At 65.6% G+C, this 24,359-nt stretch overlaps 1 protein-coding gene across 1 annotated transcript; it reads right to left on the minus strand.

The window, feature by feature from the left end:
* Nucleotides 1-2,012: 2,012 nt before the first annotated feature.
* On the minus strand, nt 2,013-22,737 carry ANO7 (anoctamin 7). The gene is made up of 23 exons (XM_054570412.1): nt 22,633-22,737; nt 21,762-21,819; nt 18,386-18,525; nt 16,634-16,741; nt 16,020-16,156; nt 15,235-15,292; nt 14,412-14,522; nt 13,524-13,683; nt 12,991-13,081; nt 12,392-12,488; nt 11,243-11,386; nt 11,039-11,176; nt 10,389-10,487; nt 10,201-10,303; nt 9,413-9,524; nt 9,107-9,161; nt 7,924-8,021; nt 6,832-6,992; nt 5,720-5,925; nt 5,505-5,647; nt 2,789-2,879; nt 2,291-2,410; nt 2,013-2,129 (listed from the first exon to the last, which is right to left on the minus strand). Exons 1-23 carry the CDS (start codon nt 22,735-22,737, stop codon nt 2,013-2,015), a joined length of 2,652 nt encoding a protein of 883 aa, XP_054426387.1.
* Between the last annotated feature and the right edge of the window lie 1,622 nt (nt 22,738-24,359).

The raw sequence follows: 24,359 nt of genomic DNA on the forward strand, positions 1-24,359 counted from the left end.
ACCCGTCATCTCCACATTTTCTGCTCAGTTCTTACTCAGCTTGGGAGCCCTTAGACTGGAGTTGCTGGATAGACCAGAACTGCCGGACCAAGTCTGATGCCAGTTGCCTTTGCGAGTTCCCGTAGCTTGAGCCGCCTTAAACGTGCCCGTTTGCAGGAATGAGCATTCGCTTCAGCTAAATGGGCTGGGTGGCCCCACACGAGGTGGAGTCGGCTGAGAGTCAGAGGGAAGGGAAGGCGTGTCTCGCCTTCTGCAGGACCGTCCCCACGTCCCGGGTCCCTGGGTTCCCTGCCATCTGCACGAGTTCGGGAGCCTTTCCTGTCGGCCCATGGGCTGCCTGCCCTCGCTCTCAGATGTCTGCCCAAACCTCCCTGTTTCTAAGGCATCCAACCCCCTCCCCCAAAGGTGGGCTTTTGAGTCTCACTACAGGTGTTTGCACATCTGCACTTAGTGCTAAATGTAGGTGCCCCTCCTGCACTGTGCGGGGTCTGGCTGTGTGGCTGTCAGTCGAGCTCATGAGGCGACTGCCCAGGGCTCCTGCCGCCCCGGTGCTGCTGCGGGAGCCCTGGGCAGGGGTGGGGCGTGAGGGTCCGTTTCCTCCTGGTGACTGTCCTCCATATCATGTGTCCTCAATTACGACCCATCCCTTGGCCTTAACTTTGGAATCTGGAGATTATATGCAAACGTGTGTAAAGGCTCATGACTATGGATGACACTGGAGTTTTATAAATTCTAAAATAAAACCCAAAACCAGACACCGTGTGCTCGGTCATTGCATCCTGTCTGCGCGTGCTCAGCCCCATGGCCCAGGGGTCCACGGCGCACGCTCAGCGGGCCACAGACATGCAGACGTATCACTGTGGTCCCCGCAGCTGGCACGGGGTTCTCAGCTCGCGCTGGGTGCTGCCTGTCCCTGGGCTCCGGACCAGGCCTCGCCTGCTGGGTAGTAGTGCCCTCCGTTTTCCCGAGTGGTCTCCGTCCGCAAACCACCGCGTCCCCAGGACTGGCCCAGGCCCCGGGCAGGTGCTGGGCTGCGGACAGGTGGGGGCCTCAGCGAAGGAACCATCCCCATCACGGCGGGGGGGTGGGGGGGGCGCGCCTGGAGCAGCCCTTCCAAAGCTTCTGATCGGACCCTGGGGTGGGTGCTAGAGGCCAAGGTGGGGCTTCTCCAGGTGGGAGGGGTGATACAGGGAGGGGCCGGCCCGGCCCAGCCCTGGGCCCACCTGTCAGCTGTGTCTTGTTGACAAGCTGACTACAATGGTGTGTTCGTTTCATGAAAGGCTACGGTATATCTCGAGCATTTTTTTAATGTTTCAATAAATTTACTTTAAATTTGCAAAGTTTGAATGACAGCAGCAACAAAATCACCAGCTTGAAGCAAGTCCTGGGAGGGGTTAGCGCCGGGGCCCCAGGCCAGAGCAGTGGGTTTCCAGGACGGGGCGGGCGGACAGGAAGGCAGCCGGTGGGGCCTCTGGGAGGGAGCCGGGCTGTGGGACCTGGAGCGCCCGGGAGGCCGGTGTGTGCAGCGTTGCCTGAGCTGTGTTCCCAAGCGACCTGTGACGCAGAGGCCGGTGTGCGCAGAGGAACCCGCACGCCCCGCAGGGAGCACACGGCCGGGGCAGCGTCGGGTGGACGAGGTCCGACTGCATACTCTGCTGCTCCCCGACTTTGGAGGCGGTTGTGTGTAAACACACCGAAAACCCGCAGGCTTCCCTGGCGAGGAAATGAAGGTCTCCTCCAGAACCCCCCCAGCCTGAGCGCTGTGGTTCCCGCCCAGGCCGCACCCCTTCCTTCCGGGCCGGACCGGCAGGAAGAGAGGAGAGGGAAGCTCAGAGGCTGCTGATGGTGGCTGGGAGGGGAGGAGAGCGCAGATTCCAGAAAGGAAGGACAGACCAGGAGCCCAGGGCAGGGGACCTGGGCCGCAAGGAGTGGCAGGAGGCGTGCTGAGGGCTCAGGCCTCCCAAGTGGGTCTGGCTCCAGGCCCCTCAGCCGCCAACACGACCCTGGCAACCTCAGAGGGAAGGGACCGGCGAGGCCCGGCTGGCTTCTGGCCATGTAGGCTGGGGGCCCGGGCCCTCCTGTGAGGCTGGGCACTGGCTGTCCTTCGCTCTATTGGTCCCAAAGAGAACCTGTATCCAAGAAGGGTGCCCAAAGGGAGTGCAGTTAGACTGACTGCGCCTGGGCCTGAGCCGCAGCAGACTCCCAGCTGGGGCCCCCACACCGCGGCGCTGGAGGGCGGGTGAGGCACCAGGGCAGCGGCGGGGGGGGTGGGGGGGCGGGCCGGGCTCACCTCGTTCTCGGCCAGCGCCTGCTTGGCCAAGTAGTACTCCCGCTTCACCTTGACCTCCACGGACGCGGGGATGTCGGGCACCAGGAGGTCGAGGAACCGGCCGATGGCGAACACCACGTGCTGGGGAGCGGGGATGGGCCGGCGGTGGGCGTGGGCAGCCCTCCGTGAGCAAAGCAGGCACCCAGGGTGGCCTTCGCGGGCCCCGGAGGGGGTGCCCGCCCCCCAGGTGCTGGCCACAGGGACCACTCCCCGCTTCCGGGGCCGCGGGGCGCTTCCCTGGGGCACAGCCTGGGGCCCCCCACGTCCACGCCGCCCAGGAGGGGGCCGTGCAGGGACTCACGCCCTTTTCCAGGCACAGCCGTGAGGATGCCAAGGCCTGCGGGCCAACCGACGCAAGGGCGGCACGCACCAGGGCCCGGCTCCCTTGGCTGTGCCGGCCCCCCAGGCCCCTGGGAGGCAGGGGCGGCGAAGGGAGGGGGAGGGGCACCGTGGGGCTACCTCGAACACAATGACGAAGGCCAGGCGGAGGGCCAGGAGGTTCCAGTGGGTGCGGGAGTGCTGCCCGTCGTCTTCCCGAAACGCCTGATACCTGCGGGAGGCGCGGGACTCAGGCGGGGAGCCGGGCCGGTGACTTCTCGGTTCTCCACCTTCTCTGTCCAGGATCCTGTAATTCTGGGCCTGGCTTACCCGCGACGGTGCCTGCAGAGGGACCTTTAGCTTTCACTGCTGTGGCCCCAACGAGGAGGGTGGGCCGGGCCGTCCCATTCCCCTGCCAGACTAAGGGGGCCCCACGGTGACGACTGCACACCGTCCCGACGGGCCAGTCCCGTGGGGCCTGGCTCCTGCAGCGACGCCCGCCTCCTCCCGCCGGGCAGCCCGCTCTGCGCAGGGGCTGCTGCCCAGCCCGGACGGCGCGCCCGGCCTTACTACGCCCTCCGCTCTGATCGCGGTGGCAGACCGAGGGGTCGCCTCCCGACCCTGTGACAGGTCCTGTACTTTTGCCTCAGACTGCTGGACATGGCACTCCACGGGAAGCATTATTGGGGCCAGCTTTGTAGGAAAAAGAAGATAATCTTGAAAGTTGAAAATATAATCATTGAAAAAAGTTTCTCCATGAATGGGATGACGTGTCAGTGGCTGAACTGGATGCGACAGAGGAGGGAGCCGGGAAACACGCCGGTGACGAAGAGGTCACCGGGAGGGCTCGAAAGCGGCAACGAGAGCCCAGGAGCCAGGGAGGGGGAACAGAGAACCTCCAACACAGCGGGGGTCAGGGGACAAGAAGGAAGAAGGGACAGCTCCTGTTCAAGGAATAAAATGGAGACGTTTCTCGACGGGAAGCTTTGCCATAAACCTGTCATGACTGACACCTGTTGGTGACCCAAATCAAGGAAAATGAGAAAAGCGTTTGAAATGCTACGCACGTGTGCGTCCAACGAGAAAAGCCAGGTCACCACAGAACACTTCCGGAGGCCCGAGGGAAAAGAACTCCTAACCTGGCACTTTACACTTGCTATTCGAAGGGCAAAGAGACACTTCAAGACATTTAAACCAACGTACGTAGGAGTCCACGAACCACACGCCGTTCCTGAAAAAGCTGTTCAAGGATGTACTTCCGCCAGAGGCGCCCGGGACTCAGCGGGCGCGCTCTGAGTGAGGGGCTCCTGTGGCCACTTGATGCACCAGATGGATGTGACTAACAAATGACTAACACTGTTCCCGTGTTTTCAAAGGTGAGGTTGAAAGTCTGGAACAACGAGAGAGGCCAACGGGTGCCCGGCAGGTGGGGCAAAGCCCGGAAGGCCCCTGTCACGCACAAGGAGAGGAGTCAGAACGAACCCCTTCGGCCCGTCAGGAAAGCGCCGTTGCGGCTGTGTGCTAACGGGCAGGGCGGCCCCCCGAAGAACAAAAACAGAGCATGAGTCCAAGGCAGTGCGAGGAGGAAGAACAGAGGAAGCACCCACCCGTCTGCCAGAAGTTGGGAGAAGACAGTAAGAAGGGAAAAGAATACGTGGAGAAAGCATCCACGGAAAAGCGATCCCAACTGTGAAATTACATGCAACTAAGAACCACAAAATACACAAAGCAAAACCTGGCCGAACCACCTGACACAACCAATAACCTCTTACATTTCTGGGAAGATTTTAACTCACCTCTGTCAGAATCTGATAGAACGAATAAGCTTTGAAAAAGAAAGCGGGGGCGGGGCGGGGGGCATGAAAACCCGAACAAGAACATTAAGAATCCTGGCCTAACAGTGTCTATAGACTAACCCTTGCTCCAGAATTGACAATGAAAAAAGTATCTTCAAGTTTGCCTGAAACACGCAAAATCCTTTGCAACCAGATCATGAAGACGACTCAACAATGTGATTTACATCTCAACTGTCTGGTTTTCTGTCGTCCGGGCAATTAAATCAGAATCAATGATTTTCTTTTTCTTGTTTTTAAGTAGCCGACAGAATTTACTTGGACGACCCGGCTGGTGCGGCTCAGGGGACTGAGCGCCGGCCTGCGACCCAGAGGGTCGCCGGTTCGATTCCCGGTCAGGGCACGTGCGTGGGCTGCGCGCCGGTCCGGCAGGGGGCGCGCGAGAGGCAACACACGTGGATGTCTCTCTCCCTCTCCGGCCCCTCCCTTCCCCGCTCTCTAAAAATAAATAAAATCTAAAACACTTTTTAAAAACAAAATGCAGAGACAGGAACTTGTTTGTTAACCCAGGAAAGACTGAAAACGAAGGCGTTAAGGGTTCGTCTCCGGAAGATTGATTTTTTAAAAGTAAAGACACAAACTTTATCCCGCAAGCAAGTGCGGCCGTAGTACAAACAGCAGAGCCGGAGAAAATCGTGAGGAATATTATGGATAATTTGTGTCATTAAGTTTTAAAGTTCAGCTGAGTTTTCTGTCAAAAAAAAAAAAAAATCACCAAAGTCGACTGAAGACGAACTAGAAAAATGAGACCGACACCATGGTCTTCAACTGGGCGGGCCGTACGCTCAGATTTTCAAAACTTCGACCCGCCCCGGAGACGAGGACGGTGGGTAATCCCAGCCCCCACCCCGGTCTTCTCCCCTTGTCCCCCTTGTCCCCGCGTCCCCGAGTCCCACAGCCAGTGGCCCGTCCGAGGCCAGAAGCGCAGGCCACGGGCCCACGGGCGCCACCGCCCCCGCCAGGCCTCAGCCCCGCGCGGCCCGCGCGGCCCCGGGCGGCCTCACCTGCACGTGCGGTTGTGCGCCGCGGCGAAGGCGGGCGGGGCGTGCGCCAGCGTGAAGTTGACGAAGCCGCGCAGGTCGCTGGCGCGGGTCCAGCGGTAGTAGGTGCGCGGCAGGAAGTCGGACGAGAAGGCCAGCAGCAGGGCCTGCGCGCGGGGCCGCGTGAGCGGGAGCCCCGCCCCCGCGGGACCCCCGCCCCCCACGCCCCCGGCGCTCACGTTGCTGGTGACGGCCAGGTGCGTGATGCCCGCCAGGATCGGGAACCAGATGCCGATGTCCTGCGCGCGCTCGGCCACCGGGCGCCGGCGCTCGCACACGAACTTGCGCGCGTCCAGGCGGATCTCCACCCAGTTGTTGAGCAGCGCGAAGAGCGGCGCCAGCGGACAGGCGGCCACGAAGATGGTGACGAAGCCAAACTGCAGCACTGAGGGCACGGCGTCACTGTCGGACCCGCCCCCTCCCGGCCACGCCGGCTTCTGCGCTGGCTCGCCCCGCAGACTCAGCCCCCGGACGGCCCGGACTGCAGCTCCCGGCTGTGCGCGGCTCCGGCCGAGGGGCTCCTGGGCGCTCCGCGAGATTCCTAAGCGGAGCCTGGGGCCCTGCGGCCCGCTGTGCGGTGGCGCAGGGCACACAAGGTCCCCCCACTCCCATGGATGGAAGGCCTCTGAGCTTCCTGTTACCCAGGCACCCGCGCCGCCCCTGCCGCCCCCTTTGCTGTGGCTGCCGGGGAGCCCAGCGTGAAGTGTGTGGCTCAGGCGCAGCACTTCCCCTGACAAGTGCGCGGGGGGTCTCAGAGCCGGACCCTGGGCTGCAGGGACCACAGCGGCGTCGGGGACGGGCCTGCCCTCCCACAGCCCCGTGCAGGGCTGCCCCGGCGGGGCCTGGGGGAGCCCAGCAACGAGTGTGGGCGTCGAGAAAGTTTCTGGAACAACGCCCAGACTGGCCCGCAGCGGCCGGGGCGCCTGAGGCCCTCCGCCTCCCTGGTGCATCCTGTCTCAGAGGGGCGGTGGTCCCCACCCCGAGGGCCTGGCCTCCGGGGCAGCCCGCTTCTTTCCTAGCTCCCGACTGACGGGGGCTCTAACAGATGCGTTCCGGGGTCGGGGCTTTAAGGTCACTCCAGGAGAGCCCCCCCGAACTGCCCCAGGGCCTCTTCCCAGCCCCTGAACCCAGCCAGCCTCTTGGGCGCTCCCCACGGTGACCCCCACAAGTCCGGCCCAGACCATGCGCAGGCCCGGCTCCCCCAGCGACCCTCTGTCCCCACCCACGTCGCCACGTTTCAGGGGAGAGGTAGACAGTGGGCTCTGAGGCTGGAGGCCACCGGGGCACCTACCCATTTCGAGGTACTCGTTGAACAGGCCCTCGTAGGGCAGGAGCTCGTAGTCCGCCTCCCAGGGCGGCCGGCTGGCGGCCGATGCCGCGAAAGCCCCCGCAGCCCCCGCCTTCCTCCTCTTGGAGTGAAGCCGGAACTGCTGCCACCAGCCCTGCAGCTTCCTGGAGGTGGAAGCACCCGGGAGGGCGGCGCTGGCTCCTCACCCTGCGCCCTGGCTGGTCTGCAGTTTGCGGGCGGCAGGGGCGGGTCTGGGCCAGGCGCTGCGGTGGGGCAGCCCTGCCCCCAGCTCCCCTGCAGCACCCCCCTGACCCCCGACAGTCACCATCGCTCAGGGAAGGTTTGGGAAACGCAAGGAGGCACCAAGAGCGATGCCAGCGTGGAGGGGAGCAGATGGGGACGGTCGCGGAGCCATGAGGGGCGTGTGTGCTGTGTTGCTTTGTCATTTACGAGGCACGTGTGTCTGTTGCAGTCCCATGTGGGAATCGTGTGTTACTGTTGTGTGCGGGGTTACGCACATTTTGTCACATGTGGGGCACATGTGCATGTTGCAGTGTCGTGTGTCGGGGCGTGTATGTGTGTGTGTGGCTTTGCCATCACTCATCCAGCCCCTCCCCCACTAGGCAGCAGCAGCACCCAGACTCGCCGTCTCCTTGAACTCAGCTGCTCAGCACCAGCTGCACCCGAAGAGGGATGGGCGTTGTCCAGGGCCCCATGGCCACAGCTCCCAGGGCCCAGGGGTCTCCAAGCCTCAGGGGCAGCAGGTGGGCGGGGCAGTGGGAGGCTGTCCAGGGGGGGCCCTGCCCCGAGGAGCCGCTGCAAGGGCTCTGGCCTGATAGGGGCCTAGTTGCCTGGATGGAGACCCCCCCCACTGCTGCCTTGGCTGGGTGCTGCCGGGCACCCGGCCACGGGCTGCGGGAGGAGCAGGCCTGCTCCCCGACAGAGCCCACGGCAGGGGGGACGGTTGGGCAGACCCTCCCACCCCTGGCAGTGAGGCCGTCCAGCCCAGGAGGCTGGGACTGGGCTGCCCAAGACACACTCGAGCCCCAGGGTTTCCGGGTCCCTGGATCGGCACAGGGCGGGCAGGGGACTCACGGGATGAGAATCTCCTGCATGTTGTTGATGATTTGCTTGCCCACCATGATGACCAGGAGCTCCTGAGCCAGCTCGATGAGGCAGCCCCCGGCCGCACACTGCAGAGCCAGCCCCGGTCAGCGCGGGTGCGGCCTGGGGCCCGGGCCTCCTTGGCCTGGAAGAGGGCCCCGGCCTTGCCCCACCCTTCATCAGACACGCTGTGGGGGCCTTGCGGACGGCACAGACCTGCCCCCAGACCTCGCCTCAGCCCCGACTATTTCCCAAGGTCCACCTGGTGGACAGTGCCGCCACTGTGTGGCGCCCCAGCGTTCCTTTGGGGACCCACGGGGAGCTGACGCTGGCCTGTTGCTCCAGGAGGACCCGCCCTGCAGCCACAGCAGGTGCAGCGGAGGGGAGGCGCCCCAGGGCCTTCTCAGGGGGGCTCCGGGGGCAGCACACCTCGCACGGGGTACCAGGGGATGGCGTCGGCCTGTGCTGTCGGGGCGTCGGGCCCCCCGGGGCGCGAGGAGCAGGTCAGCCTCGCTCGGACCCCTGCACCCAGCCCCCCAGACCAGCAGCGCTGGACTGGCCTCCGCGCAGGAGCAGCAGCACCCCATTTTTTGCTTAAGCCAGGGGTTGGGGGCTTTCCCTCAGGACTGACAGCCCCTGAGCTGGGGTCCCACTGCCCGGTCCCTGAAGCACCCCTTCCTGCCGTGTGAAAATAAAGGGAGTTCCTCAGGGGTGGCGCCTCCCAGGCCATCGTGGGGGGGCAGGGCGGTCACCCAGGCCCGCGGGGAGGACAGGGCCTCTGGTCAGAGAGGAGAGGGTCTCCCAGGAGTGGCACCCAGCAGGAGCTGCCGGGGCCCCACCCAGAGGCCCCCCGGACCAGTCGGGCCCCCTAGCCTGCACCCTCGTCCAGGGGGAGCCAGGTGCACAGGGCGGTCTCCAGCCGCTCCCCACGGTGGGCCTGCGGCGTGGGGGCAGGGCCAGGGCCGGGGACACAGCGGGCCCCGCCCAGTGACCCTCGTCAGCCTGGGTGTCTGCAGGAGAGTTCTGAGCAAGGGCTGGGGCTAACGGTGTCAGTCGTGAGGACACGGGTTGTGTTTTGTGGGCGCTGTGCAGGGTGGGGGTCCAGAGTACAGCGAGGACTCTGGGGTGCAGGCCCCAGGAACCCCTGCAAATTAAGGCTTTGACGGACACTCACCTCCTCGTTGCGGACCCCAAGCAAAGTGTGGTAGCTGCCTGGGTACCCCACAAACCTAGAGGAAATGAAGGTCCCAAAGCCTTGAATGAGGGGGTGCTGCCTGGCTCCCTGCCCACGCTATGCCTCCCTGCTGCCCACACCGGACCTGCGGGAACCCCGAGGGGGACCCGGGCCCCGGCTCTGCCCCGGGGCCTCGGCCCAGGACAGCCGCCACCCGCAGGCCTCCTGGGCCACCGTCCCCGCCCTCTGTGTGCATCTTGGAGGGCACGTGCCCGGCGCCCCACGGGGGGTGCAGGGGGCACTGACCGGCCCTTGAAGAAGGCGATGTAGATGGGCGAGGAGTAGAAGTTGACGAACTGGAAGACAAACACCTTGAGGGTGAAGGCGTCCTCGAACCTGCTCTGCGTCCGGTGCATCTCTGTGCAGACAGGCCGCGCTGTGAGACCAGCTCCCCCGCTCCCGGGTGGAGGAAGGGCTGCGTCGCCCTGGGCCCACAGAGGTCCATCCAGGACGGGGCACGCGCGGCCTGCCTCAGGCTCTGGCCAACCGCATCCCAGAACGAAGAGGCGGGGCTCGGGGGCAGCCGGGGCTGGGGTGAGGCTGAGACGGAGGAAGGGCACGTCGGAGGGGACACCCGAGGCCAGAAACAGCGCCCACACGCCCTGCTGTTGCAGAAATACTCGGGGGCTCCCTGGACACCCACCCACCCGAAGGCCCCCCTCCCGGTGGACGCTGAGCTCTCGGCCACGCTCCCAGACCAGGGCGGCCGAGGGAGCGGTTGTGGGATGAGCGGGTTGGGTCACTGAGGTTTGTCCTGGGGAAATGGGGGGGTGAGGCAGGCGGGGTGGGGAGCAGGGGAGGGTGAGTGGGTGAAGGGAAAGGAGGCGCTTCCTCCGCAGCTGTCCCCCGTCGCCCGAGACACCCCCCACGCCGGGGAGCTCGGCGGCGAGGGCTCTGGTGCAGGACCAGGCTCCCCCCGGGGGGCGGGGCCCATGCGCCCTCTGTGTCTGACTCAGACACGAGGCCCCTGTCGGTCTGCCTCGGGCGGCGGGGCTGGGGCAGTTCCGGGGCAGCGCCCGGCCTTGGCCACTCACCCCATCTTGTCAGGACGTGGGCCAAGGACACATAGGCCTTGGAGAGGATGAGGATGAACACCAGGTTCACCACGGAGCCTGTGAAGCTGGCGATGCGCATCGCCTGGGACAGAGGGCGGTCAGAGCCGGCGCCGGGCGTGGTCCCGAGCTGCCCTGCCCGACGGGAGCAGCCGGCGGCAGAGGCTCACCCAGGCCGCCAGGAGGGTGTGGTCCGCCTTGGACACCAGCATGGCTGTGACGGCGCGGTACAGGATGAGGGACACCAGGCACACAACCACCACGGCCACCTACGGCGACCCCTGCGTGAGCCCCGGCGCCCGCAGGCCACGGTCCCGCCCGCAGACCCGGCTGTGCTCCGTGCCTCTGCCGGTGGGTTGTAGGGGCACCAGGAGGGGAAGCGGGGGTGGGGTGGGAGGCCTCTTAGAATCACAGGGTGGACAATACCTGGGTGCCCACGGGGCCACTGGCGTTCTTGCCCCAAGTGCTGAGAACCAGCCAGCCAGCGCCTGCCCTGCCCTCCCTCCAGCCAAACCCTGGGCATTCCTGGCATCTTGGAAGGGGAGGCAGGGTCCCGCTAGGAAGCCCCTCGGGCTGCAGGAGCCGCATGCCGGGGGCCCCGATGCGTGAGGGCACCCCAGGCCCATATCTGTGGGGAACCCCAGCCCGTGCACGGCTGTGTCTTACAGTCCACACCCCGCGGCCTGGCCCCTCCCCGGAGCCCAGGCCCACAGGGGCCTCCCTGGGACAGCAGGGGTCTTGTGGGTTCCAGGGGCAGGGGGCGCAGCCGCCACCCTGCCCAGCTCAGGAGGAAAGGGCGCGGTGGAGGGGGGCCGCTCACCATCATCAGCACCAGCACGGACCCGGCCAGCACGCGGCGCACGTAGCTGCCCTTGGGGAAGTAGGGCTCCTCCACGCCCGTGATGGGGTTCAGGGCTGTCGCGGGAGCCATGACGGCAAACTGGGGCCGCGGCCTCTCCTGGAGGGAAACCGGGGCTCAGCGGGGGCCGCGCGGGCGGGGGCCGCGGGCTGGGGGCCGACCCACCTCGATGCCCTCGTAGTCAGAGCAGCCCCAGCGGTAGGCCAGCGTGGCGCCCTTCCGCTTCCAGTACTCCAGCAGCAGCACGGCCCACAGCGCCATGAACACGCTGAAGAAGACCGTGCCTCCGTGGTCGAACAGCCGGCCGGCCTGCGGGCGGGTGGGCAGGGCCACACTCGCTGCGCCCGAGCGCGACTGCGCCCGAGCGCGGCCGCGCCCCTGTCTCACCCACAACGACTTAGGGGATTCAGGTACCCTTCGGGGCTTCCTGAGCTGTCAGTGTGGAGCTGTTTGGGCTTAGAGCTAATGCTGTGATGTGTTTGGAATGTTGGAGGTGCTGGGTTGGGGTGAACGTATTCTGCACGTGGGATGGACGTCAAGTTTTGGGAGCCACAAGGTGGATCGTAGTGGATTGAATCGCTACGACCCACCTGGACCTCAGAACGTAAGCTTCTCTGGAATAAGGGCCACTGCATGTGTAATTAAGGTGGGTTTCTATGTGAGGGCACCTGCCTCAGGGGCCCTGAGTCCCGTGGCAGAAGAGACAGACAGATGTGCAGAGGGAAAGGCCACGCGGACACAGAGGCAAAGATCGAGAGGATGCAGCCACCAGGAGGAGGGGTGAGGCACGGGGCAGACCCCAGGAGGAGCTTGCTCTGCCGACCCCTGGGTGCTGGGTTCCGGCCTCTGGGGCTGTGGGACAGTCGTTTCTGCTGTGTCCAGCGCCCGGCTGTGACTTGTTAGAGCAGCCCCCTAGGAAACTGGTTCAGAAGGGTGCCCAGGAGTGTGTCAAAGGGGTGTCTGGTCTGTGTGCCCAACTTTGCACCCAGGGCCCCCGGCTGTGTGTGTGTATGGGACTCGGGCAGAGTCGCTGTCCCCGTGGGAAAGCCGACAGCCACGGGTGCTGGGCCGCGGGGGGTCCTGCGAGGCCCAAGGACTCCCAGGAGCTTCCGGCAGGGTCTGCCTTGGGAGTCTCCCAGTTGACCTTGTTAGCGATACACAGTAACTGCTACAACACTAACGGCCCGTGTCCACCGAGGTGGGCCTCAGTCACAGCCCCGCTCCAGGCAGGGACGTCCCCACGGAGCCCGGTCCCGGATGGGGCGGCAGCAGACCCCGGGAGCTGCCGTCTGCCCCCCACCCACCGCCTCCTACCTGGACCAGGGGGCACACGCTGGAGAGCGGCCAGAAGGGGCAGTCTGGGCAGAGCGGGCACATCTCGAAGCCGTCGGCGCTGCCGCACAGCTCCTGCCTTCAGAGCAGAAGAGGTGCTGGAGCGGGGCGCCCCCGCCGGCCCCCCGCCCCGCGTGCCCTTGCCTGCCCAGTGTTGCTCTAAATACGTGCAGTGATAAAGTTTGAGATGATGTTTTGAAATTTCAGCTCCGTAATAAAGTGAAACTCAAGCCCCATCGTGTGTTTATTGTAAGAAAAGTTTACGCTATTGCAAGAAAGAAGGGTGAGCGCCAGTAAAACTAGCCCAGAGCACAACCGTCCGCCCGGGGGCGCGCCTGTCCGCCCGCGTCACTCTGGGACCAGGCATGTCCAACCGTGTCCGCGTGGGGGCACATCTGTCTGTCAGTCTTGGGAGCACCCCTGTACCTGCCATCCTCCCCGCAGGTCCACAGGGCCCTCTGGGGCATCCCTGAAGGCAGGGACATACTCAGGGCTCACCTTCAGCCCCAGCTCGGCACGTGCGGCCCCCCCAGCCCTCGAGACACAGGGTGAGGCCTGGGGCGAGGGGAGGGGGTGCTTACGTGGGTGTGTCCGAGGACACCAGGAAGCAGCCCACCAGGAACACCAGGGCGCCCACCACGGCCGCGGGCAGGAGCCAGCCTGTGTAGAACCCTGCAGAGGGGACCCCGCGGGGGACCCCAGGAGTCAGCGGTCAGCGACCTGGATGGGCCTGGGGACCCGCTGCGGGCTGGGCCGCCTGGGAGGCAGGCATGAGGGGACAGTCCTTGGGGTCTCCCCTGGCAGCCCTGTCGTCCTGGCCCCTGCAGCCCCCGCCACGCCGTCCGGGGCCTCGAGGGCCGCGTCTGGTGGGCCAGGGACTTGGGGGTGGGAGGCAGGTGGGGAGTGGGCCTGCAGGAGGGGGTCACAGTCTCTCCCCGGGACGTCAGGAGGCCAGCGGAGCTGGGTGCTCAGCTGCCTTACGGATGGGGCTGCGCCGGCCTGGGAGGGGCCGCCCTCGGGGCCAGCCCCCTGCCTGCTCCTCGCTGGAGGCGCGGCTGAGGGGCCGGCTGTTGCCTGATGACCAAGCCAGGGCCCGGCCCGGGGCAGGACTCACCGAGCCAGGCGAAGTAGAGGGCCACCTTCTCCCCGAAGTACCTGCGCACGTGGTCCAGGGGCTGGTACTTGTGCCACGTGCGCCAGCGGGCCCAGTGCCAGAACAGGATCTGCCGCTGGTTGAGGGTCTGCGTGCCCTCTGGGGGCAATGTATAGGGGCCCTGGGGACGAGAAGCCGGTGGGCGGGGCCAGGCGCAGGGCTGCAGCTGGGCGGGGCCCCAGGTGCCAGCGTCTAGGACTCAGGGCGGCCGCTTGAGGGCGACCAAGCAACGTCGGGACCCAGGGGTCTGGGACGGCCTGTCTGGGCGGGGACATCTGAGCTGGGCGCCTCAGCCTCCGGGGCCCCGGCAGGAGCCGCGGCTGCGGTGGCGGCCCAGGGTGGGTCTGGGTGGGCTTCTGCAGCCTGGTGCTGTGCGGCCCCCCTGACGGCTGAGCCAGCGAGGCCAGCCGTGCCGGGCTGTGCTCCCGGGTCCTGGCCAGAGGCGGGGCAGCCATTGCCCTGCACGGCCTCAGGTGCGATGCCCGTCCTGCAGCCCCGAGGCCTGGTGAGCGGCCGTGCCTGTCAACGGCCTCCACACCCCACGGAGGGCACCTTTTCAGGATGGCGGTGAGCACCCCTCCACTGCCTCAGTTTACCCAGCTTTGCAGGGAGCACGGGGGACCCCACTGTCTTCCCAGAAAGGGAAGCTGCCCGTGAAGACAACGGAGCGGCGGGGCCTGGGGTGGGGCAGGGGACAGCACCTGGCCACACCGAGAGTGTGTGCTGCCCCCCAGCAGCCTGCCTGTCTGGCCGCAGCTGCCCCCACAGCCCCTGGTGAGGGTGGACGGCTGGACCCTCTCCTGGGGGAACTCACCCCACGGCCTGGGCCCGCCAGCCCCGGGGACGCACCTCGTGCAGGGGAAAGGCTGCCCTGAAGACCCCCTGTGACAGCAGCTGTTCAATCCCAAAGAGGCCTCTCTTCTCGTGGCCGTAGGGGGTCTTGGCCAGGACCTCGAACAGCTGGGGGTGGAGGGGGCGGGCGCTGGTCACCTGTCACGTGATGGTAGGGCGGGGACACCCTGGCCTGCCCGCCCTGGGCTGAGCCCAGGAACAGCCGCCCGCAGCCCTCCGGGGACAGAGGAGGAGGGTGCTTCCTCACGGCCACCCCTGGCCCGGCTCGCGCACGCTGCACCCCCGCGGCGCCACGGCCACCCTCACAGCGCAACCCCGAGCGCTTGGCCGGGCCAGGGGCGCGCTGGAGTCGGGCCTGGGTCTGACCCCTGGCCCTGGCATTGCACAGCGCTCTGGGCCCCGCTCCGGGCAGGGTCCGCCTCCAGCGGGTGGCCCGCGGGGGCCTGGCCCGGGCAGGCCTGTCCTCGCCCCGAGCTGTCACGGGCCCTGGGGCGGCCCGGCTCCAGGACAACGTCCTTCTCGGGGACGATGCCCGGGCCCTTGGCTCCCTTTCTCGTTGACCAGCAGCTGTGCTGTCCCACGAGTCCGTACCCGGGACATCCATTCCGGGCGCTAGGGGCCGGGTCCCGCAGGGGCGCTGAGCAGGACCCCGACCGAGTGCAGCGAGGTGTGGCAGCCCCCGCGTCTCTGGCCCCCGGCCCGCCCTCGGCGCTCCAGCAACAGGGGAGCTTTCCTGTGCCCAGACCTGGGGCTGGGGGTCTGGGGCCGGCAGGCTCCTCAGGCCTGGTCAGAGCATGGGGGCGGGGGGGGGCCCACTCACAATCTGGTGCCTTTGGGTGCAGGTGAAGAAGGTGTCCTGGTTGTCGCTCCCGAGGAACCTGCGGGCGTGTGGACCGTGCAGCAGAGCCAGGAGGCGGGGACAGGCACGCACACCCTGACCGCCTCCCCCCGCCCCTGCGCCCGCCCCGCTGGGGAGCAGCCCCTGGCCCTTTTCCCCTGGGGTACAATCAAGTCCCCTTTCTGCCCTTTGCTTTCTGGAGGCAGGCGGCCACAGGACGTGGTCATCGACGTCCCCCACCCCCAGAGAGCGGCCGACAGGGGGCCGGGACGTGCGGGAGCAGCAGGCGGGCCGAGGAGCGCTGAGCGCGGGACCGCAGGCGCCCACGGGCAGTGCTGGGGGGAGGCCTGTGTGGACGGGGCTCCGCCGGACGGCCCTCCCTCGGACGCCGGAATCTCGGGGAGCCCCGTGAGCAGGGCCAAGGGTCAGGGGGTGCGCCCTGCGTGGGCAGCAAGACCGTGGCGGGGCTTTCCTGCCGGTCGCACGCACCGGTGCCTCTGCGCCTGGACAGGGCGCCCCCCGCGTGCTGGGCATCTGTGTGACACACTGGGCCAAGCCCTGGACGCGGAGCTGCACAGGGAATGGGCCGTGGGCCCAGCCGCTGAGGCTGGGGAGCACACGCTCCGCAGCACAGCCTGCCTGTCCTGCCGATGTGGCCGAAGCTGCCCGCGGGCCGCTCTGCCCCTCGTTGGAAAGCTCCGGGAGGGAGACGGTTGGGGGAGCGCGGGGTCGAGCCAGCCCGACCCCAGCCCCGGCACCACCCTCACCTGGACAGCTTGCTCGCTTTGAACTGGCAGGAGTAATACTCAGGTGGCGCGTCAGGCACGTCCTGCAGCAGGGTGTTGGGGACACCCAGCCACTCCAGCAGGTTGGCCGACCAGTTGCTGGCCTGGCTGGGCAACTCCTGGAAGGGACCGTCGGCCCTGAGCGGTGGATGCCACGCACTGGGTGGGGGGCGTGGGTTTGCAAACAGAGCCCCAGGGAAGGGCTCAGCCAGGGACCGGGGAGTCCCTTCCGGCCTCAGGCCTGGGCACTAGGGCTGGCAGCTCGTCCACTTGAGGCCCAGAGGCCGGCAGGGCAGGGAGGGACAGACGGTAGCACATGTTCCTTTGTCCACCAAAGGCCATCATGGTCAAAGGGAGCCAGAGTAGGTGGCAGAGAAGCCCCAGGCATGGCATCCTGAGGTCACTTGCTGCCCCCCTCCCTTTGCCCCCCAGGCTGGGGCTGCCCCTCCCGCTCCCTCGGGGGCAGCCTGGTGGGTGTGGAGCTGCAGGCCCAGGGCATCTGCACTGGACACTGGAGCCGGCATGGGGGACACAGCCACGAGTCACCCTGGGCAGGGGAGCCCCCAGGCCTCTCCGTACCCCACGCGCCCCGGTACCTGCAGGGGCAGCCTCAGGCGCAGGTCTTCGGCGTAGTAGCAGAGCACAGGCCAGGGGGCGCTGAGGAGGACGTAGTGCACGGCGCTGCGCTCGCCGCGGACGTGGCGCTGCGGGACCAGGGCGACATGAGAGCCTGAGGGCACACGTGTGGGCATGTGTGTGCACACCTGTGAGTGTGCGTTTGAGTGCACAGGGCTGTGTGGCCATGTGCGTGTCCATTCACACTTTTAGGAAAAGGCAGGTGTTTCTGTAGCCGTGGTAACAGCCACCCAGCTTGGTTTTAAACCTGCTGGATGCATGATCGGGCCTGAGGCTGCGTCTGTGGCTGAGCCTCTGAGAGCCGCGCTCGGGGAGCCTGCGCCCAATCTGAGGCCAGTCCGTCGGTAGCGAGGGCCCCAGGCTGCCAGGGCGGCGTCCGCCACGCCCCCATGACGGCAAACCTGCCCCGGCCGAGGGCTCCCCCATGCCCAGAGCCCCGACGCAAGCAGCCCCGCCCCCGGCTTCCCTCCGCCGGCAGCGCGGTTTCCGGCTCTCAGATGCTGAACGGGCTTCTGGGCCCTGACAAACCTCCGGGCGAATACGTTTGTTATACAAGTAAATGGGGAAGTATGCACGTGTTGGAAATATGAACGACTCATAAACATGCAAAACTGCTCAGCCTACTGAGGAATCAGAGAGAATGCAAATTAAAACCTCACCGAGCTGCCACCTCCCGCCAGGTGCAACACAACCAGGTGCCAAGAAGTTGCCCGCAGCTGACAGGGGTGCACCTCAGGTCACGGCCTGGGGAGCAGGCGGACACACACACACACGGGGACACACACACACACACACACACACACACACACACACACAGGGCAGGCCAGCACCTCTGCCCTCAGAAGTTCCTGCGCCCGGGCACGGGACACACGTACACCGGTGAGAATTTACGGCCGCCAGTTTTCGTGCCATCCCCAAACCGGGGGCAGGCAAACGTCCGTGCAGAGAAGCACACAGTGGCAGGGTCACACAGTGCGGCTCTCCAAGCGCAGACAGTGGCCCGGCAGCAGCTGCTCCGCGACGTGGACGTCTCACAAGTGTGACGTCTGGGAGAGTCACAGAGAGCACGACTCCATCTTACCAAGTTCAAAAAGAAGCCAAGCTGCACCATTAATTGGTGCCCCAGTGAGAAAGGAATCCAAGAATGTGATTAACGTAACGGGCTGATTACTTGGGGGCTGGGAGGAGGCCAGGCGCCTGCGGCGGAGCCTGTCCCTGGGGACCGAGGAGCTGGTCGGGAGGCAGGGCGGACCGTGCAGGGACCTGGACGGCGGCAGGCAAGGCGGAGCTGGAGCCCCGCGCCCGATCCCCATGTGCTGCCCACCCGCGCCCGCGCCCGCCACCCGCAGGCACCGCGCGGCTCCTTCCTGCCTTCTCACGCTCCCTGCAGTGGAAGTGAGACCAACTATTCCATTTGACATTGTGCCCGTGGAAGGGAGTGTGGGTGTTAAATCATACAAGCACACAAGAGGTCTAATGACAAATGTCATGCCTCGACAGGAACTCTGATGTTGGAGGCGGGAAAGGTGAACAACGGGGAAAATGCTGCTGAATTTCTGGGCGAATCGGAAGGGCTCTGGCTTCCGTGAGTGAGCTCAGTTGGTACGACGCGTTGCTATTTCACCTGGGGCAGGGGCACCCAGCACCACTCCGGGTCTCTCAGGCCTTGTAGACACGGGCCCAGGGCCCTCCCCACAACGAAGCCCATGTACCTGGTCCACGTGCAGCCCAGCTGCTCGAAGGTTATCCAGGAAGGTCTCCCGCCAGGCCCTGTGTGTGCGGGTCTTGTCCCGGGTGGTGCTGTCCTGCTGCTGATCCAGCCTCAGGTCTTCCTCCCAAACAAGGACGAAGTCTGCCGGGAACCAACAGGCACAGAGGCAGGGGGGACAGGCTACCTCGGGGAGCCAGCCTGGGGCAGAGCTGCCGCATCCCAGCCAGGACAGCCAGGCTCCTGGTGGGAAGTAGGAGCCAAGGGCTTGAACAACTGGCCGAGCTCTCTGTACCAGAGGGTGGGGTCGTGGTCAAAGGGCCCAACACACTGTCATCCCGAACCAGAAGGAGAGAGCGGGAAAGAAGCACTCTCTGAAGAAAAATGGTGAAGAATTTTAAAATCTGATCAAAGAAATCCACCTAAAGAATCCAAAATCTCAGTGTTTCCTGCAGGACGATAAAGAACCTGCAGCCAGGGAGGCACGGCCGGTGCGCTGTGCTGTACCGCGGAATAACGGGGAGAACCAGCACATTGTTTTTCCGGGAACAACAAGAATATAGACACCTGCTTTCTCAATGAAGCCACGGAAGCTGAAAGGCACTAGAACAGCAGCACCTTTAAGGCGCTGGGGAGAATGCCGCACCCTGAAATTCTCTTCCGTGGAAACGCGCTTCAGAGATGAGGCTGAACGGAGGCCTTGTCCAGCGATCACAGTGCGGGGGACGCAGTCCTGCTCTGCTGGGAACACGGGGGGCCAGACTCTCGGAGGAAGTACCGGTGAGCGAGAAGAGTGGGCTCATTGCCAAGGACAGACACAGAATTAAATGCCAAGGTGAAGTGACCCATTTACAGAGGACATGATCTTGTATAAGGAAAATCCAAAGGAATTCACTACAAAGACTGTCAGAACTAATAACAGGTTCGGCAAGGTTGCCAGATACAAGAGCAACACACAACAATCAATTGTATTTCCATACACTAGCAACAAACGAGCCAAAAATGGAACGAAGAAAAATAACGCTACGCACAACAGCATCCAAAAAGGAACAAACTTAACCAACAATGTGCAAGAATTGAAAACTACCAAACGTGGTTGAAATAATTGAATAAGAGTTAAATAAATGCAAAGACGCCCTGTGCACGTGAGCGTCACGTGAGGGGACTCAACGCCCCACGACCAAGCCTTGGTGCAGCGCCGCTCCCGGCGGCGCCCGGCTGGCTTTGCTTTTCCACGTAAATTGGCAAGTTTGAGGTTCCTATGGAAACCCATGAGCTCCAGAAGATTGAACAATGTAGGAAAAGAAGAACAGGGTTGTACAGTTCACGTTTTTTAATTTCAAGGCTCCCTGCAAAGGTAGTAAAATAAAGACAGTGCAGTACTTGCATAGGGACAGACACACAGATCAAAAAATATATTTGAGATTCTGAAAATAAAGCCATATATTTATGGCACACTTTTTACAAAGGGGCCAACACAGTTCAACGGAAAACAAAAACCAAAGCAGTGACTTCAGCCAGCGGTGTGGGGACAGGTGGGCGGCCGTAGGCACAGCATGATTTGGGCCTTGTCTCACGCCGCCCGCAAGGGTCGGCACAAAGAGGGGCTGAGCTCACTTGCTGAAGGTCACAGAACCAACAATAAGAACTAGAACGAGAAGGTGGGGCTCAGTGGATGGAGCACCGGCCTGCGAACCAAAGGGCCGCCGGTTCGATTCCCAGCTGGGGCCGAGGCCTGGGCTGCGGGCCAGGCCCCCAGGAGGGGGCCCACGAGAGGCGACCGCACACGGATGTTTCTCTCCCTTTCTCCCTCCCTTTCTCTCTCTCTAAAAATAAGTAAATAAAAAGTTTCAAAGTAGGTTTACAGTTGTTCATATGGAAAAAGACAACACAATAATTAATAAATAAATAATACAAGAACAAACTCGGTGTTTTGCATACTCAGAGCTGTGGACCTACTTGGAGGGGGAAAAAGAACTGAAATGAAAATGCTGTCAGGAAAAAGCACAGTTGTGAATTCCAGGGCCCCGTTTCTTAGATAAGGCACCAAGAGCACAGCAATAAAAGGGACTACGGCTAAGTTGGGTTTTGTCAAAATTAGAAACCTATATGGGTCCAAGGGCACCGTCAGGGAAGCGAGAGACCACCCCACAGGGCGGAAGGAAGATACACCTGCCGATCAGGTACCTGACGAGGGACTGGTGTCCAGAACACCTGAAGAGCCTTACGACTTAATGAAAAGGCAGCCCGATTTTAAAACCGGCAACGGTTTAAATAGACTTTGCCCTAAAGGAGATGGGTGACACGGGCCGGCGAGCCCGAGGGGAGACGCCGCGAGTCGTCCGTCACTCGCACGTTGCAGATCCAACCGCAGAGCACCGCCACCAGGCGCCCACTGGGGGCCGCCCTCGAGGCGACAACGAGCGCCGGCGGCGGCGGAGGGGCCGCAGCCCCGGGCGCTGCGGGCCGCGGGCGAAGTGGGCCCGCGCCCTGGGAGACAGCTCGGCGGTTCCTCAGAACGGGACACTCTGAGCTCCGTGCGACCCGGCGACTGCACTCGCAGGAAAGAGGATCCCTTACGTCCACGCAACACCGGGCCCGTGGGCATTCGCGGGGGTGTTACCACACCAGCGCCCCCGGTGGAAGCAGCCCACACGCTCATCACGGGCCCTTCGGGGTGCGCCTCCAGACGTGTGGGTGCTTGGTCACCCGGCGACTCTACGTTTGATTTTTGGAGGAACCCCCCCACGGTCTCCCCCGGGCAGTGCGTGGGGGTCCCCGGTTCTCTGCCTCCTCCTCAGCACTTGGTAGTTTCTGTTTTGGTCGCCGTTGTGGCTTCAACAGTGTCCACCCCACCGGGTGGGAGGTGAGGGGTCTGCTACTCACAAGGGTCTTCCTGGGGCTGCGTGGAGGGCAGGGCGGGGTAGGTGGGCCCTGAGGGCCCCGGTGGGTGCCGTCCCTGGGAGAGGACGGTGGCCCGGGGCAGGCAGGAGCGGGGGTGGGGACAGGAGGAGGCAGGAGCTCTACGAGGGAGGAGAGAGAAGACTGCGAGGTGCTCCGAGCTGCCTCCGGAGCCGGAGGGGGGCGCCCTCTGCCCTCCAGCGCCCTCGCCTGCTCCGGCCCCAGGAGGGTCCCCCTTTCCTGCTGCGTCCCCAGGCGGCGCTCTGCTCACCCCGAGGTCCTCACCCCACCTCCCAGCACGGCAGCTGGGACCAGAGCTGGTTCAGGAGACAGTGCCGGGAGAGGCGGGGAGCGGCCTGGTCGCAGAGGGCGGCGGCCCAGACCTGCCGTTCACCTGCTGCTGCCTGTGGGTGCCCCATCCGCGTCCCCACCCCCAGGACCAACACGGGCACGGCTGGCAGTTTCCGGGAGGGGCTCACCGATCCGGGGCTTGGCAGGGCTCACCCCACTGCAGGCGGCCGCCTGGTCTCCATCCGGCTGGAAGGGAAGCCCCTGACCGTGAGGACGCGCCCTCACCCTTCCCTGGACCACCTGGCTGCCCGGAGCGGTGCGGGCGGAGCCTTGCAGGCCTGTGCAGGGGTGAGGCAGCTCCCCCCGCCCCGCCCCCGCCCCCTGCGGCTGAACAGCTGGCCGGGGCTGTAGGCAAGGGTCAGGTTTGCCGGCACCAGCGGCCAGGGTGCCCGCCCCCGCCAGCCTCCAGGGGCGAGAAGGGAGCTGGGCTAAGGGGCCGTGTGGACGGGCCAGAGGTGGTCAGGTGCCCCGAGGGCGGAACCCTGCCCTGGGTGAGGGAGGCCTTGTGTCCCCTGGAGGCTGTGCTGTGGGGCAGCAGGAAGGGGCCTGGCTGTCGGCTGCCAGCTGGGGGGTGCCGGGGAGGGAACGCCCAGGAGGACCCTTCACACCAGCCTCCCGCCCGGAACTGCGAGCCCCGCTGACAGCCTCGCTCAGGGCGGCTGTGGCCCCCCAGGGCCAGGGGTGGGAGCCCTGCATCCCCCTCCCCCCCACGCTGGTGGGGCCTGGCCCTGCCCGCCGCGCCTCCCGGCCTGGCCTAGGCACCCCGGGGCTTCTGCATGTTCCTTGGGCCAGGGAGGCAGGCAGTGGCCTAACCGTGACCACCAGGCAGCTCGGGGACACGGCTGGTCCGGGGGCACCCGCCCAGAGGCTGGCAGCCAGCACAGGCCATGGCCTCGGGGTCCCCGGGTCCGCCCCGAGGGTGAGGGCTCAGAGACCCTCCTGTGCCGGCCCCGGACCGTGGCCGGGAGCCCGGGCGGCCTCGGGCCGGCGGAGAGTTACCTGCAAGGCGCCGGCTGTGCTCCCGTAAGAGCCCCGCTTCGCCGCCCCCCGGGCCATGTCTATCAAGACCGTGCTGTCGTCCTCCGGGGTCCGCGTGCGCAGCATCCTGCTCCTGGGCCCCAGGACAGGGTGGCACGGGGGTAAAGAAGGGATGCAGGAGACCTGGCCCCCCACTGCACGGCCGCAGACCCACCGGATGGGGGGCCGGGGCCCAGGGCCGCAGGCAGGGTCAGGCAGGCCAAGCCGCCCAGCCGGGCTCAGGCGTGGACCCCAGACGTGGGCGAGGGAGCCGCCGGCCCGCCTGCCCGTCGGACGAGTGCCCTCTGCTCCCCGGCCCTGCACGTGGGCTCGGAGCACAGGTGTCCCCCCACCCCCCACTGCCCGCGGGGACACGTGACGCCCTTTAACAGAGGGACACAGTCTTGGCCGAGGTGCTGGCCTGGCCACGCCGACCTGGGTCCCCCCGGCCCCCACGGCCCTCTGTCGGGAGGACAGCTGCCACCAGGGCCCCAGAGAGGGGTCGGCAGAGCAGGGCAGGGGCAGAGGGGCCCCGTGACCCGGGAGGGGTTGGGTTTGAGCCAGGGCTGGTGGTCGCCCCAGCAGAACCAGGGTAGCCCCAGGACACCCCAGGGGGCTGGGGGGGTGCGGGTGGAGGAGCCACGGAGGCTGGAGGGGGCAGGATGCGGCTCGTCCAGGCCCGATGAGCCGAGGCCACAGAGGTGACATGGCCCCCACCCTCCTGACCCCGCCAGGTCCCAGATGCCCTGGATCCGGGGTTCAGGACAGGGTCCCCTACAGGGCTGGGGGACTGGGTGGTCCTGCCGTCCGGAGCAGGCAGGGCGGGGCCCCCTCAGTGCTCCGCTCAGAGGGACGGAACTGAGAGTAAGACCCAGGAGCGACCGGCTCCGTGGGGAGCTCCTTGGACAGGTCGGGGAGCTGAGCCCCTAGGGTTGGGTGTCCTGCCCGAAGCCACACAGCACCGGCCCTTCCCATCGCCCCGGGGCCTGGAGCAGACCCGGCCAGGCCTCGGACGCCAGCGCCCTTGGGCCTGGGTGGGGTGGGTGGCTCCTCAGCCTCCCCGGAGCCCCTCTGCCCCTGGCCCCTGTACCTGGGCAATGTGGAGTGGTCCCCACCTGGCACAGTGGCTTCCTGAAGAGGCCTCGGAAGGCTGGTCTGAGCGGTGAGGCTGGGCTGGCCTGGCGGGAGGCCCTGCGCGGGCAGCGAGAGCCACTCGCATGCCAGGACCGCGCCCAGCAGAGGTGCAGGGCTCAGGGTGGGGGGTGTAGGGCAGGCCGGGTCTCCCAGCGCCTAGAACAGGATCTTCCTTTGTTTGCGGAGGGCGTGTGCTCGAGAGTCTGCAAACAGGCTGCACATTTCCATGGGGCCATGCAAATGCCGCGCCTGCACTCCCCGCTGTTTGCTTAGGGAGCCCCCCAGGGCCCACAGGGGGCCCAGGTGGCAGAGAAAGGCCTGCCTTGCCCTGGGCGTGGCCTCAGGCACAGCCACCAGTGCAGGGCCCACCTGGGAGAGGGGGTCCCAGCCCTCCCCCCCACAGACCCCTGGGCACGCGTGGCTCCCTGCCCTGTGCCGCTTCTGCCCCGTGAAACCTCCGAATCAGACCCCCGTCCGGGCCGGGGCTGTGCCTGGTCCCTCCCTCCCCTGCAGTCCCCGCGCCCCTTCCTGGGAGCCTTTGAATGGAGGGTCAGCCACTGTGGCCAGGCTCCCCG

The sequence above is a fragment of the Pteronotus mesoamericanus genome, unplaced genomic scaffold, assembly GCF_021234165.1.
Source record: "Pteronotus mesoamericanus isolate MK-2021 breed Mesoamerican mustached bat unplaced genomic scaffold, CSHL_Meso_final contig_203, whole genome shotgun sequence".
NCBI classification, from domain to species: domain Eukaryota; kingdom Metazoa; phylum Chordata; class Mammalia; order Chiroptera; family Mormoopidae; genus Pteronotus; species Pteronotus mesoamericanus.